General features: G+C 49.3%; 1 protein-coding gene across 1 annotated transcript in view; it reads left to right on the top strand.

Annotated features, from left to right (window-relative positions):
* The window catches only part of Abca13 (ATP binding cassette subfamily A member 13), a 448,352-nt gene that overhangs the window by 213,916 nt on the left and 218,928 nt on the right, over nt 1–15,508 (top strand). Inside the window, exons 40-41 of the mRNA XM_023714440.1 lie at nt 1,594–1,751; nt 3,348–3,578. Coding sequence (XP_023570208.1) covers nt 1,594–1,751; nt 3,348–3,578 — 389 coding nt within the window. The remainder of the gene's footprint in view (nt 1–1,593; nt 1,752–3,347; nt 3,579–15,508) is intronic.

The following is a 15,508-nucleotide window of genomic DNA, read 5'->3' as shown; positions in this document are numbered from 1 at the left end:
TCGGAGTCCAGACTCAAGTGGGCTTTCATTTTCAGGCTTCTTCACCTCGTGGAAGCTCATCCTCTCGGCTACATGGCGGCTCTGATGAAGGGGCCTGACCCGCTCTGATCCCTTGCAGGCACTGAGCACGTCTTCTCAGTGTCCAAGAATGAAAGGGAAACACATCCCTCGCTAGGAGCCGGTCCCTTCTGCTCGCAGGTCTGAGCTTCGTGCTTTCTACCTGGGCAGACTGGCAAGCAGTGCATTAGAATCCTTGTGCTTTGATCCTTCTCTGAGGTTGAAAATATGCCACTGAGTAGAGTTAAAACCATGTTCAGAATACTCCTGGTGCACATTTGGTTTTGCTGTCAGGGCCAGCTGCAGGTTTATTTGGAGGCTTTTGCTGCCTAAGGAGTGGTCATAAAACTTGACAAGATGCTGGAATCCACAGGGACATGGATAAAGTAATGTGCTCTTTGCACAAAGTGGCCATGGCTGTGGACTTGGGGTCCTCCGTCCTCCCAGGAAGGCCCTGGGTGCAAGTCTCCTGTTCTCTCCCCATCCCCCTGCAGACCCTGGAGATCGGAGGCTGCTGTTGCTTCTCCAGGGAGGGAGTGTTCTGGTTCTACCAATATGACACATGAGCCCGTGTGGTCTCCACTTCCCAATCCCAAGGGCCGTGCATGTCCACTGTGGCCATTTCTGACATCGTGCGTTTATTTTTAAAAGTCTTACTCACTATTTGAATGTGTGTATTAAACCCTGCCTGTGCAGAAGGGTTAATAATATTTGTGTTGCATTAAAATGATAGTAGTCAGATTTCTTTTAATTCCATTTCTCTCCAAATATTACTTGGTGTTTTGTTTTGCTCCAAGTGATTTTTTAGTTTTTGCCAGTTGGTGTTCGTAACATGTAACCACATTCCACTTGGGGAACTGGCTCAAATGAACATCACCTCTTCGTCGTTTTTGTCTCCCTTGACCCCTGCACCGTCCTGCACCCCCAGCCAGAGATCCTGTCAAGATTCCTCGCTGCTAGCATGGGGCTTGGGCTTTCTCTCAGGGGGCTACTTCTGCAGAACGTCGCCCTCTGTGTAAGTGCAGGACAGACGGCAGTGACCTGGCTGGAGAAGGCAGGCACGTCCAGCCCCGCCCTCTGACGTGTCCTCTGACCCTTCACTCTGCATCTAGACAGCAAACTTGCTGGACACGGGGCCTTTGCCTTTTGCATCTCAGTTTTACCCCTGGACCTGGTAGATGCCCCTAGTTCAAAAAGGAAGGAGCCACGAAAATAGCAGTCAGGAGCTTTGGGGGAATGGGGCAGCCCTTGTCCCAAGGCCTTCCACTTGCAGAGTTGCCTTGGCTAAGTCTTTCTGCAGTGTCTCTTTCAGGTTTTCCTTCTTAAAAATTGATGGCAAAATTGGTAGCCTAGGACTGTGATCCAGCACTTAGGGGGCTTAGGCAGGAAGATGGTGAATGGGCGGCCATCCTGGGCTTCAGAGAAGGACCCTGTCTCCCAAAACCAACTAGCAGGTGCACCAAAAATTGGTGGTGGTCTTTCAGTCACCCCAGGGAGGACAGGGTTGGTTCTGATGCTCCCTGTGCCTGCCTCCAGGTCGCACCATTATCCTCACCACCCACCACCTGGATGAGGCAGAGCTGCTCAGCGACCGCGTGGCCATCCTGCAGCAGGGACGGCTCCGGTGCTGCGGGCCTCCCTTCTGCCTGAAGGAGACCTATGGCCAGGAGCTCAGCCTGACGCTGGCAAAGCAGGTACAGAGCAGGCCCTGCGGTTTCACCATGGGGGAAGCGCCCTTTGCTCCTTTCCATAGATGAATGGAGGCCTCTCCTGCACAGTGACCCTGGTGTCAAAACATTTCCACCCCAGGGCCGAGGTCGGGGACCTTGGGTCCCAGGGTGCATTTTGACTCTAGGAGGAAATGTATGCAGGGTCAGAATGAATCGTGAGTGCAGCTCCCAGGAAGTACGAAGGCCCTGGTATTCTAGGACCATCGAGCCCGAGGATAGTGTTCAACTCAGGAGGCTGCAGTCCTTTTGCAAGGTGGAAGGGAAGTAGTGAGGGGCTTGGGCAGTGGTGGCTACCACCTGGGAGGCTGCACCTATGTCACACGTGGAGTTGTCATTGCCTGGTGTCCACAGGAACAGGCGACAGCACCCATGGGGTTGGATCAGGGGGCTTGAGGCACCTCCCAGCTCTGAATGAGTTGTGGCTTTGGTCCTTGGTGACCCTCAAAGCATCTGCCTTGGGGCTCTGTGTTGGCCACTGTCTTGTGGCTGAGACTGAGGTACCTGCCACACACAACTTCAAAGAAGAGAAGATTACGCTGGCTCACGGCTCCCAGGGTACAGTGCACGGTTGGCGGGGCCAAGGCAGGAACATCATGGCAGAAGTCTGCGGTGAAGAAAAGCTGCTTAGTTCATGGCATCTGGGGACCAGAGAACAAGGAAGAGCCAGAGAGCCACAGAGAGGTGGGGGCTGGGGACAAGGTGTGCCCTTCCAGGCCACATTTCATGACTCAGTGCCTCCAACCAGCCCTGTGTCCTACCAGCAGGGTTAGCACTAAACTAGCACTGGATGGATCCCACAATTATGGCCCTGGATCTTATCACCTTCCAAAGCACCACTTCTGAACACAGAAGCATTTGGGGACATTTTCAATCTAAACGATATTAACCTCCTGCCATAGTTCCAGCTTGTTTCTTCTCTAAACAGAGAATTCCAGGGTGAATACAAGCATCCTGCAGACCTGAGAGGGCTCCTTTCCTCTCTGGATGGGAGTTCTCATCTCTTTTTTAGATAGTCAACCCTGTTTCCTGCAGCCTGAGGGCTCAGACCTGACTTGGTGAGTGTTTCTCCCAGGGTGCAAAGGCAGCTTAGGATCATAGAACCCCAGAAACTGGCTTCTGTATGCTCATAACTAAGAAGGCTGTGGGGTCTGGCCTGGCCAGGGTTAGCACTGTGAAGTTTTACTTTAAAAAAGAAGATACTGGTGTTGGTGTCCTTCACCTGTTACCCCAGCATGCTGGGAGGGCGAGGCAGGAGCATCCCAAGTTTGAGCCAAGCCTGGGAAACTTGGGGAGGCCCTAACTCAGGATACAAAGGAGCTGGGGATGTGGCTCAGTGTAACAGTCCTGGCCTCAGTACCTGGCACTGTAGACATGCACAAAGAGAAGGAGGAAGAGGGGAAAATAGGCAAGGCGTCACCGAATGCTTGCTGCTGCGGAGCAGCACCGTGCCCAAGTGCTGCAGTGGAACGCTGCTGCACTTTGCTCACGAGTATATGGGAATTCGTTGGTGTGGGCTTGCCTCGACCCCTTCCTGGTCCTCACTTGGCTTTCTTCTGACAGCCTTCCGTGCGGGGAGCCCACAGTCCCAAGGACACAGCATGCCTTACAGCCCTGATCCATGCCTACATCCCGCAAGCCGTCTTCAGAGGCAGCAGTGGGCGCCAGCTGACCTACACCATCCCGCAGGGCACAGACGAGGCCTGCTTCAAGGGGCTCTTCCAGGCCCTGGACCAGAATCTGCAACCCCTGCATCTTGTGGGCTACGGGATCTCAGCCCCCACCTTGGAAGAGGTACTGGGGACCCAGAGCACGCTTCGTGGGTTATGTTTTCTGGGCGGCTCCCCTTGAGTGGATAGATGTGGGTAAAGGTGAAGTTTCTTTTATCATTTCAGAATCCTGATTAGTGTCAGAAACAATGGAGGCCAAAGCCTAACCTTAACATACCTGACAGGTGACTGCAGTTTATGAGAAACAGCATTGTCTTCTGAGACAGACCACCTGGGTCTCCCCATGTGGTTCAGGCTGGCCTTGAACTCACTTCTAGAGCCCACACTGGCCTCTTACAGTGATCCTCCTGCTTCAGATTCTGGAGTACAGGGATTATAGGTGTGCGTTACCACACCCAGTTTAGGAAATAGCATTCTTATATTTGAGAACTCTTTTGGATTTGATGCCTAATCTGGCATCATAAGATGTCCCAACTCTAGTCCTCTGTGCTGGCTGGCTGGTGATGCTTCCTTCTCAGGCTGGGGGATACCCACTCGGTCACTGTGGACTTCTGCCATCCCGGAGCTCTGACCTGCACTCCGTGAGGGCCAGCAGTGAGTGCAGCGGGCAGTCAGATGACTTGGGCCAGCTCCTGCCACAGAGCTGGGATGCCCGTCCCCCCACGCTGGGCTGAGCTGACCACCCACTCACTCCTGTGGCCCCTTCCACCATTCAGCCTGCAGGACTCAGATTCCCCAACCTCTTTCAGGGCAGGTGGTGGCCACATGACCCCAGCACCGTGTGGGTCCTCAGGCCCTGGAGGAGCCGAAATTGAATTTTTGTTTACTGTTATTATCTCTAGAAAGTGTTGCAGAGTTCTTAAAAATCATGTCCTACAACTAACATAAAAGATAATCTGGAAATAATTTTGAAGCAGATTCTCTTATCAGTTCCAGGAATAATAGTAGTGACTGATTATGTTATTTCACTAGTAACTGACAGTAGAAACATTAAATGACAGAGTTAAGAATACTGCACTTCTCCTGAAGGTAACATCTGATCCCTTGGCTGTGGTCTCAGTGGATGTTGTGGTGGGAGAAGTACCTCGGGGTTTCTGGCTCAGGAGGGGGCACCAGTCACCGGCAGGTCACCCACAGTCAACAACATGCTACACAGCCAGCAGTGGCCATACGCACTTGTAATCACAGCACGGTGGGGGGGGGAGGCTGAGGCAGAGGACAGCAAGCTAGAGCCCCGGCGGCGACTCAGCCACGTGGGGACAGTTGGTCTCCAGATGACCAAGCCTGGAGTCGGAGCTCAGTGCGGGGGGTCTGTCCTCAGCACTGCAAACAACAGAGAAATAAGAGTGCTGCAGGCCAGCGAGATATTTTGAGAGAGCAGGATTGCTTCCACACAGTTTTTATTACAGTGCGCGGTTACTACTGTTCAATTTATTATTAGTTACTGTTAATATTTTGATGTGTCTTTATTTTTTATCTTGAACTTTGTCTTCTGCACGTGCAGTATGCAGAGGGTGAGTGTTTCCCTTGGCCTCCCTGCTCCTGTTCTTTACCTTTTGTTTGACTCTCTATATTTTAGGTTTCTTACGTAAAGGACAGCATGCAAAGTATAACCATGTGTGTCTGATTTGTAACGTGGTCTCAAGGTACATCCAGTGTCCTGTCAATGACCCAGGTTTATCCTTCTTTAGGGCAGAGTAGAGCTGCACTGTGTGCGCACGCCACGCTTTCTTTATCCATTCCTCCGCTGACGGACACGCGCGCCACTCCCGAGGTTTAGCCAGCAGAGCTGTGCAGCTGTCAACACGGCTGTGTTGGGTCGCCACAATATGATGGCTCTCACTCTTTTGGGGGAAAGGCCCAGTCGACGCAGGGGCAGCTGGGGTGGGCAAGCGCGTCTCGGGAGAAGTGGCAGGAACGGCCGAGAAGCCCACAGACGCTCAGCCTCTTGGCTGTTACTCCCTTTCAGGGCTGGGGAAGCCGAGCCCCACACAGAGTGCGCGGCCCAGAGAGCTGCGCTCAGACCCCGTGAGGCAGGGTCTCCATGCACACCTGCCTTGGCGTGTGACACACTCTGATCTGTGCTCAGCAGGGCTGGGGACCTCATTCCCCTGCGTCTTCCCACCCTCTATAGAGAGAATAGCATGGCCACTCAGACCCTGGTGGAAAGCAGCCCCCCGACCTCCACATGGGCTGCAGGCTGCATTCTGTCACCTCCGAGGTGAGAGGACAACTCTTGTCTACTTTGACCCCAAGTCTGATCACCAAAGCTCCCTTCACAGGAAGGCTGGACACCTAGACTGCCTGGCCAGCGCTGGTCATGGGCTCTTCTCCCCTGGTGTGTTCTGTGTCATGTCTCCATGTGCCACTTGTGGGTCTCCTGTCCCCTCCACACTGGCTGTATGCTGCTGGCTGAACTTTGTGTCAGACCCCTCTGGAGACCAGGTAGCCTCAGAGAACCGCTGTGGCTGGGAGGGCGTGAGCATCACCCCATGGGGCTACATCCAGATCTCTCACCCCAGGGCTTTGGGTCCATTATGCAGCTCCTGTGAGCCTTTGTTAAATTAGAACAATGAGAATGGTCAGGGTGGTTACACTCCCAAGATGAACAAGGAGAGCTGAACCCCCAGAACAAATCCATCAAAATGGTAACAGAGCCATGCATGGAGGTACCTGCCTGCCATCCTAGTGCGCTGGGAGGCTGAAGCAGGACGACTGGAAGCTTGAGCCCAGGCTGGCCAAGTGTGTGACTCAGAGCCACCCTGTTTCACAACAGAAAACAAGAAAAGAGCTCAGTATAAAGGGGGCGGGATTCAAGACTCCATACCATAAACTGTGGAAGAAATTGACGGTTCTTATCTGCACTGGCCGGGCATACGCCAATGTCATCCGAGAGGGGCGGTGGTGGAGTTAAATCACATGCACACTACCTGTCCCCAGAGATGGCAGACAGAGGACACGCCAGAATTTCTCTGCAGCCTGGGGTGGTGTCAGCTCTGAGGGCCATGTCACCATCCAGGTCACTTGAAGAGGAAGAGTAGGAAATCTGTTTCACGCAGGAAGGAGCAGAGCCATCATCCACCAGCCCTTCTCCGTCTCTCTGGGTGCCTCAGGACCCCCCTGTGTGGGGGGCATCTGTAGGAATAAAGCCCGTGAGTCTGGGCTCTGCGGGCCAGTTCTTCAGGTAAGGCACACTCAGGCACGAGTGACGGCTCCCCCTCAGTCTGTGTGGTGTTATCTGTTTATTCCCAACAAGCTTTCCCCGCCAGGAGGCTGAGTGATCCTTTGAGGTGCCGGCGTTGTGTATTTCGCTAGTTAAGTAAGCACCTTTAGGAGTCCTTTCAGCCTTTGTCATCAGGAAGAGTGTGATTTTCTGGAATGCTTGCCGTGGGTATTTTGTGAGTTGAAGCTTCACTGAAAAATTACAACGAAGGGGGCCTTTATCTTCTAGGTAGTTACTTAGTTCTTAAGCACTTCGTTAACTCTCAGGACTTGGGAGACTGATCTGAGCTACGTCCAGAAAAGGCCAGAGAGCTATGTGGATTTATACCATTTAGTGCAGGCTGGTCGGTGTGAGAGGTGGGACTAAGGCAAGCTTCCTCTCAGCGTTTCCTCCCCTCTCCCCCTTGTTTTGAGCTCGTAGTTCAAGTCTGATCTTCAGTTACATCTAAGATGGAACACAGACCCCTGGGAGGGAGAAAAGCCAGCCCTGCTGTTCACAGGTTTGCGTGGCTTGCGCTAATTAGAACACCAGCAGAACTATTCTCGGCACCTATTGTCTTTGTGTTTTCTGAGTATGAAAAGGAAAATCAATGGAAACATCCACTTACGCAGGCCACAGAAGGTTTCCATGAAGCGGAAGCCATGAGGACCATGAGGCCAGCAGCCAGCCGTGTCTCCCAGTTCCACATGGAAACAGGAAATACGGTTCTGTGTTTTCCTCTGCACCCCAAGGTGCTGGTGACCCCTCAGAGGGCCTGGTTTGGGTGGACCCTGAGGGCGGGCTCTCTGTGCTGTCTGCACCGGCTGTGGCCCTGGTGTCCTGCTATCATCAGGTCTGCGTGCTCTCCTGTAGGAAAGCCTCCCACGTGCTGTGTGCTCCATTGCTAACTCAGAGGCATGGAAAGCCAGGGCCGAGCAAGGCCGAGGGAAGACTCTGGCAGCAGGGTGAGTGGCGGCCAGGCAGGCGCTAGCCCTTCAGTGGGATGGGTACTCCGGTCTGTTTCCTGTTGCTGTAACAAAATCCCTGAGGCCAAGTGCTCATTAGGGAAAGAGGCTTGTTCAGCTCACAGGTTTGGAGGCTGGATGTCCTAGACTGCACCCCATCACAATATGGCAGATGAAAGGGCCAGCAACCTGCTTTGGCAAGTGCAGGGACCAGAGTTTGGTCTCAGTCCCGCATGCTGTGCTGGCCCGGTTTCTGGGGCGCACTGAGCCTGCTGCCAAGTCTGGGTGTGGTGGCGCATGCCTGTAATCCCAGTGCTGGGGAGGCTGAAAACTAGGATTGGTACGAGTCTGAGCTGCGTAATGAGACCCTGCACCAAAAACATAAATGAAAAACAAAACAAAACAAAAAACACAGTATGGCAGACGACACTGGTGCCTGGGGCTCGCTGCAGAGGACATAGGACAGAGAAGAAGAAGCAGGAGAGGAAACGGGCTCAGAGCCACTCTTCGACAGCAGCCTGCTCCCCTGGGAGCCCCTGTACTCCTGGGTGCCCAGCCCACTCTGAGAGACGTTCAGGAGCCCCCACCCCCCAACTGTGGTCCTGACTCAGTTCTGGCCAGGCCCCACCTCCAGGGCCGCCACCAGGTGTCCTCACTTCCTCACCGCTGCACTAGAGACCGAGGGGCCCGCACAGGAACCTTTTGAAGACCCCCTCGGCCATCCCAGCCAACGCATGCAGATTTCTTCGAGAAGTCCCGGGAGTAGCTGGTGCCCCGTGAGGTTCCTGGGGGCTGCTGACCATGACAGCATCCTCTTTCCCATGGAGAGGAATTCTCCACCGCTCTCCCAGAGGACTCAGCCTCTCCTGGGACAACCATGACTTCTCTCTGTGTCCAGCTCCCGCCCCTGGACATCTGTGGGCTGTTGGAAACTTGCTGGAGGGCCAACCCTCCCCAGCCACAGGGTTCAACCATATTTGAATCTCACTGAATATTCATGGCTTTAGTGGGAATTGCCAGCTCAACAATTTTTATCATCAGGAGTTTCAAGTCTCTACATTAATTTTCATAGGGACATTTCTGCTGCACAGGTTCCACTACGTAGTTGTTCTGCTTTAGGGCACTTAAACTGTTTCGAAGGTTTCAATTTTGTGGATATGCTCAAGAGACGGACAGAGTCCCCACCACCTCGGTAGACCGGGTCCCAGAAGTTGTCCCATCTGCACATGCGCATGTTAATGCCTGTGCGAGTCCGTTAACTGATTCCGGAAATGCTCCATGTATCCTTATATCCTTAGTGAGGCATCTGCTATGGGCTTTGGCTAATTTTTAATGGGGCTGTTTGCTCTCTGATAGTTGAGTTTTAAGTTCTTTATTATCTTCATTTTTCTTGCCTCTGAACTAGCAGTCCCTTTTCTTTTTCCCATAAGTAGTTTTTTTTTTAATTTTATTTATTTATGTGTGTGTGTGTGTGTGTGTGTGTGTGTGTGTGTATAGCCAGCTCAGCCCACCAGGGGGCGGTGCTGGCTGGCATGTGGTGCTGGGGGATTGAACCGCGGTCCCCGTGCTTTGCCAAGCTTGTTCTAAGTAGGTGCTTTAGACCACTGAGCCATCTCACCAGCCCCTCCCATAAGTAGTTTTTGCTTGGATTAAGTAATCTAAAATTGAGTTCAGATTACAGATTTCAAGATACTATACAAAGATGAGGACTTATCAATAATTTTACTACTATCTATATGCAAAATAAATGCACAGTGGTGCATTCTGAGATTCAGCATAGCTGTATTGAATCCCTCTATATTTAAAATATTTCAGTAGATATTCCAGTATAGTGTAATCTCTAAAAATTCTTCTTATGGTATAATCCTTCAATATTATTTCACTATGGTATTGTGTTTTCCAAAATATCTTGTGTTCATTCTTTTTCCAACCATGTTACTTTTGACAGTTCTCAGTCCTTTGTTTTCTAAAAAATTTATTGCGCTCTTTTTTCCCCCTGTATTTTAGGGAAGGATCTATAGGATGTTTAGGGTCTCAATACTAGATTAGACTTGTAGTGATTTTCCTGTTCACAGCCTCCCAAGTGCTGGGATCATAGGCGTGTGCCACCACGCCCGGTCTCAATCACCTTCTCAGCATGCCCCGAAGACCGGGCCAGCACTGCAGGCCCGGGGATCAAACCCCTGGTCTCTGCACCTGCTTGTAGGCGCTTTCATCTGCTGAGCTATTTGGCCAGCCCTATCCATTTCTTTAATGCATTTCATTGCACATAAATAGATCTTATTTATGAATTTGATAACCTTGAAATTTGAAAAATTCACAGAGCTGTAGAACCATGAAGTAGAGCTGTAGACCACCATAAGCCAAGTACAGGTTTCCACCCAGTTACCTTCTGGAAGGAATAATTCATCTGTGTAACTTGCTTTTGCAAATTGTTTTTTCTTTATCTAAGATTCATGCCCTTGCTGTTAGTCACCCCAGTAACAAGACCGACCAGGAGTAATAGAACAAGTTGCCCAATTACTTTGGAGGTGTAATACGTGCTCCTCCAATTTCTTGCAGTAGTTTTCACCTTCTCCATGAAGTACGTGCTTTGCACAGTACAGGTCCTAAATAAATATTGATTTATCACATCGCATATACCTCTCTTTTTCTGTCTCACACATGCATAGATGTTAAAAAAAGAAGTCCTGTGTCTCAAGACAACCACTGACAGCGAATCTGGGCTACATTAACCATATATAAAGTTTAGCAAGATAAAATTATGGTGCATTTGGATCTATTTGAAGAAGATTTCTTAAACTAGCCAAAGATTAAGTGCCCATGAAGAACTTTCTTTTGCTTAGTGTAGTCTGAAAGTGTCTATCTCAGTCAATTTTGTCTCTTCACACTTGGCAAACGTTGGCTCAGCTTTCTTACATCTGCTATTGACCCACAGACCGCCTGCGCTCTGGGTGGTGTCCCTGTGTTCATCTGCGTTCAGCTGATGGCTTTGCTGGAGCAGGGAGGACCTACCTAGTGACTCTTTGCAGTCTCTTTCTGTATCTGGAAAGAATACTTCTCTTTAAAACTACAGTTAATTTCTTACATATCATGTTCTCTAAGTATGCCCCCAAGCCAGGAAAGTCATGATGCTAAAAGTCCACCATGCCTTAATTCTGTTGAGAGACTGCTACTTTCTACTCAAACACTTGGACCTCAGGAAGACACTGAGAAATGATGGTGTTTACCTTGTGTGGGGCTGGGGGGCCCACGCCAGCTGGAGATCTGGCTGCACACGTGGGGACAAAAGTTCCTGGCAAGTGCAGGCAGACTGTGTTTTGGTAGTGGATTTTTAATACTGTCGAAGTTTTGATAACATTCCAGGAATGGTGGATGGCTTGCATGAGGTAGGTCAGTTTTTTATGTGCAGCTTGCTAAGTCCCAGGGAGCAGGACCCCCTTGTGTCCCTGCCAGGAGGGATCTGGGTGCCACTTCTTGGTTGGCTGCATGACTCCCCATAGCATGTTGGGAGGTACAGACTAGGCTATGGGTGAACATCAAGCCCAAAGCAGGGCTTGATGGAGTTTTATATTTTTACTTCAGAGAATAGTTTCTAAGAATTCCTGTGCACTTGCCTGAGCCAGGGCCTTTGGTCCCCTGGAGTTGTAAGAGCAAAGTGGAGCAGGGCCATGAGCAACGGTTGACTGCTACACTGGCCAGCTTTTCATCACTGCGCCAAAGAGCTGGGGCAATCAACCTAAGGGAGGAATGATTGGCTTTTTAAAATTTATTTTTTTTATTTTATTGAGAAACAAATATCAATGAGACAGTTTCAAAGCTGATTAATAGGACAGTTTCCATAATTAAAACATTGTACATTGCTATCTTCTTAGTGGTTATCCGTAGTACAAGAAGCAGGCAGGATATCCTGTCCAAACACTATTAGTACAAATCTTTCTTCTCACTGAATTAAGCGAAAGTAGCTGTATATCTATCCTAACTATTCTGTATATACAAATGCAAAATGGTCCTTCCTTTGTATCCCCTTTTTTGGTTTAGTCCTGTCAGAGATGGGTATTCCATTGGCATCTAAATACTATAGGTGCGTGAAGATTGATTTTGGCTCACGGTTGTGGATGTCCAAGTCCATGGTTGCAGGCTCTGGTGCTTTTAGCCCTGAAGTGGTGGTGATGGTAAGAATCATGGCAGAAGGTTCCAGTGGAGGAAAGTTTGCTCAGCACATGGTGAGATGGAAACAGAGAATAAAGGGCCGGAGAGGCAGGGGACAGGTGTAGCCCCAGGGTCAGGTCATGGCCACATGCCCACCACCTTCAACCACACCCAGCCTCCTAAGTTACTATGATACCAACACATTATGGAAGGTTTACTCTCTTGAAGTTGACCCTTCACGATCCAGTCACCTGGAAGCCCCACTAGTGGACCATGAGATTTGGGGGGGAACATTCTAGATCTGAACCCTAAGACATAAAAAAACCTGAAGTCATCATATTAGAGTGATCCCTGCCCAGCTATGTTTACAGCAGCATACAGAACAGCTAAAGCACAGACAGTCCTGTAGAATATGAAAAGAGAAGGCAGCGCCCATACTCTGGAGCACTGCTCCACCCTAAAGAAGGCTCACTAGCATCCTGTGCAGGACAGTGCATGAGACACAATGCGAAGTGAGGTAAGCCAGACTCCGAAGGTTAAATATTGCATAGTTTCTCAAATATGGGAGACACCAAGATATAAGCGATTTAAAGAGCAAAATAAAAGTGACGTTGATTGGCCAAGCATTGGCTGTGACTCATCCACATGGCTGCCGCTGACAAAGGTTCTACAATCTGAGGTACGGGATCTCAGGATAAATCCTGAGGGCATTTCACTGACCTTCTCAGACCCAAAAGCTACAACTCTTGTTGCATAGGTCCTGCTTTACCTTGGTCTTAACCATCCAGTAGAAAAGTATGAAGACGAAATATAGGAAGTAAAGCCATGCTGTTATGTTGAGCTGTGGGGGACTCAGGTCAATAATTTCTGACATTGCCAGTTAAACAGAAGACCCATTGCTATTATGGGCTACTGGACTCTTTTAGAATATTTTGCTGAGTTTACACACCTATAATATTCAACAACAGAACTTTAAAAAAAATGGGATATAACTATGAATTTCCATTTTGTATCTGTGTATTCAAAGTGTTTGGGATAGATATATAGTTGCATTCTCTTAATGAATAGAATGATTTGTTCTAATGGTGTTTTTAAGTAGGATCACAAGTCTGCATCTTGTACAGCAATTAACCACTAAGAAGAATATATGCAGTGTATTATTTGTTGAAACTGTACTTTCGATTTGATTTGAAACTGTCTCATTGCTATATGTTTATCAATAAAACTTTGAAAAGAAAAAAAAATAAAAGTGACATTGAGAAGTGGGAGGAAGACTCTGGAGATGGGAAAGGGTGGGCGATGGAGGAGAGGGTAGAGTGAGAGGAGTAACGCTGTTCACAACGCGCTCCGTGTGCGTATCACCCCCCAGCTCAATGCGATCACTGTGTATCGCAAACATATACAATGAATAGCTCGAAAAAGAAACTAGTTGAGCTTTATATTTAAACAGAGGGATGGAAGAAGCTCAGACTGGGGAGCAGTGTGGTCCCGGTGGAGCAGGGCTGTAGCGGTGTGCTCTTGGGGGGCAGCCAGGCCTGTGCTGAGGTCGTGCCTGCTGCTCCCTTGGGGTTAGTATTGCAGCGCTCGCCCCGCTCCCTGATCTCTGCTTACCGTGAGAGCGCAGCAGCAGACTCCCTCAAGTCCCTGCCCCGTCACGCGCCTCACTGCCTGTCCTGCCTGCTGTGTGACACACTGGGGACAACTCTGCCCAGAGTCCCAAACCAGAATGTGATTTGCTAGGACCTCTCATCTCCTTATGCTGTAAGCTTTTAGCATGGTTTCATCATTTTTGCTCATAAAAATCAAAGCTGTTGCTTTGGGAAAACCAATAGGGGACACAGCTGGTGTTGCCTCTGCCACTGCTAGGAGCTTCTTCCTCTGTGATGTTCTGAGCATCGTGTGGCTGGACCCTGCCGCCCTCCAACCCGCCTCATCAATTCTCCCGGCTCCTAAGCAGAAGGGCACCTTGCACTGACCCTCCTCAGAGTAGTGTCCATCACAGTGATGCTTTAAGTGCAGGCCACGGCCCAGCTCTGGGGCCACTTGACATGTCCTTTAAACAGAGAACACAGATGTGCACACCGCTGCCCTCGACAGACGGATTGATGGCCCAATCAGTGTGGCCACAACGTGGGGCACCGTAAACTCTGGGCCCGGAAGCTCTTTTAAATTGAGAAGATATAAACCCCTAACTGAAGAATCCCTGGACTCTTGAATTTATTGTTCTCCTGTAAAGAAAGGAAGAGCTGAAGTCCCATAGACATCACACTTAAAGTCATGCGTTTGTAGAATTACACATTATTTTCATGCTAGTGTCGTTGAGGTCATCAGTTAATTTTTATTCACTTCTTGTGATAAATTTATTGTTAAACACAGCACAAATAGTTGGGCCAGGCAGGTGACCTTGGATTTGGATGTGTGAGATAATTCTGATGAAATAGGAACACCAGGATTGAAACCAACATCCCAGTGCTCTTTGTGTAAGAGAGGCAAGGTGTAGGCTCTCCTTGGTCCAGCTGAGTTAGCCTAGGTCTCCTATCGCGTTAGAAGCCATGGCAGACGCATCAGAAGAGGAGGAGTATAAAACGCTGGCCTATTCCACGCATGGCACACAGCACTTCTGAAGCTGTGGGGAAGTGGCTGGGATCTTAGCCACAGCGCTTTTTCCTGTATTCAAATAACCCCTTAGACGGTGGCTCCAGCCACCTTTCCCTTTTGAGGTGTGCATTTGTTTCGCGAGGGGCAACCATAATTTCATCAACAAAGGGGATTTAAAAAATGTTTTCATATCCTGGTAACTGCAGAAATGAAACAAAACAGCTATCTGATGTTGACTATCTAAAAATATTGTGAAGATTCGCCATCAAGTACAGATAGTTGAAAATTCTAGAAAATACACACCAGCTCATAAAAATATATTAAAACTGGAATGTGGAATTTTTATTTTCAAACTCAGTGGGATGGTGAGAATCTTTCTCTGATTAAAAGGCTGGGTAGGGTTTGATGAGACATTTATTGACCAGGCTGACTGGTTCATTTAATATGAGAATTACAGGGCAAATTCTCAAGGGCCCAGACAAGGCCATCTTGTTTTGAAAAGTGCAGCCTTTCCCGGCTGCCTGTTCATTGGGCCACTTGAACATGTTTTCTGTGGCTCAGAGGCTCCCGGCTAGGGGAGCCTGCAGTAGGTGACACTAGCACATTCCCACGTCCTTAGACTTCCCTTTCACATTTCGCATGCAAGTTGGAATTCTTAGACACAGTGTGTCCTGTGTTGTAATTGTTCTGATTGCTTTCCCTACTGGTCTGTGAAGGCACTGAGGGCACACAGGTTCACACACACACACACACACACACACACACACACACACACACATCCACTCACACATGGGGTCAGCCTTCTGGGAAGCAGGAAGAGATGGAACTTCCGCAAAGCAGAGAGTTCCATGCCTGATGCTCAGCACTCTGGACTCTGAATGCAGCAATCTGAGTTTAAGTCTCCGTGAGACCTGGGTTTTACCCTCCCGGCTTCTGTCCCAATCACACAGTCTTTTTTTTTTCTTTTCAAAGTTTTATTGATAAACATATAGTAATGAGACAGTTTCAAATCAAATCGAAAGTACAGTTTCAACAAATAATACACTGCATATATTCTTCTTAGTGGTTAATTGCTGT

This window comes from Octodon degus, unplaced genomic scaffold (genome assembly GCF_000260255.1).
Source record: "Octodon degus isolate 3935 unplaced genomic scaffold, OctDeg1.0 scaffold00035, whole genome shotgun sequence".
Lineage (NCBI taxonomy): Eukaryota > Metazoa > Chordata > Mammalia > Rodentia > Octodontidae > Octodon > Octodon degus.
Note: the sequence above shows the minus strand (reverse complement) of the source record. Positions and strands in the feature narration are given on the sequence as shown.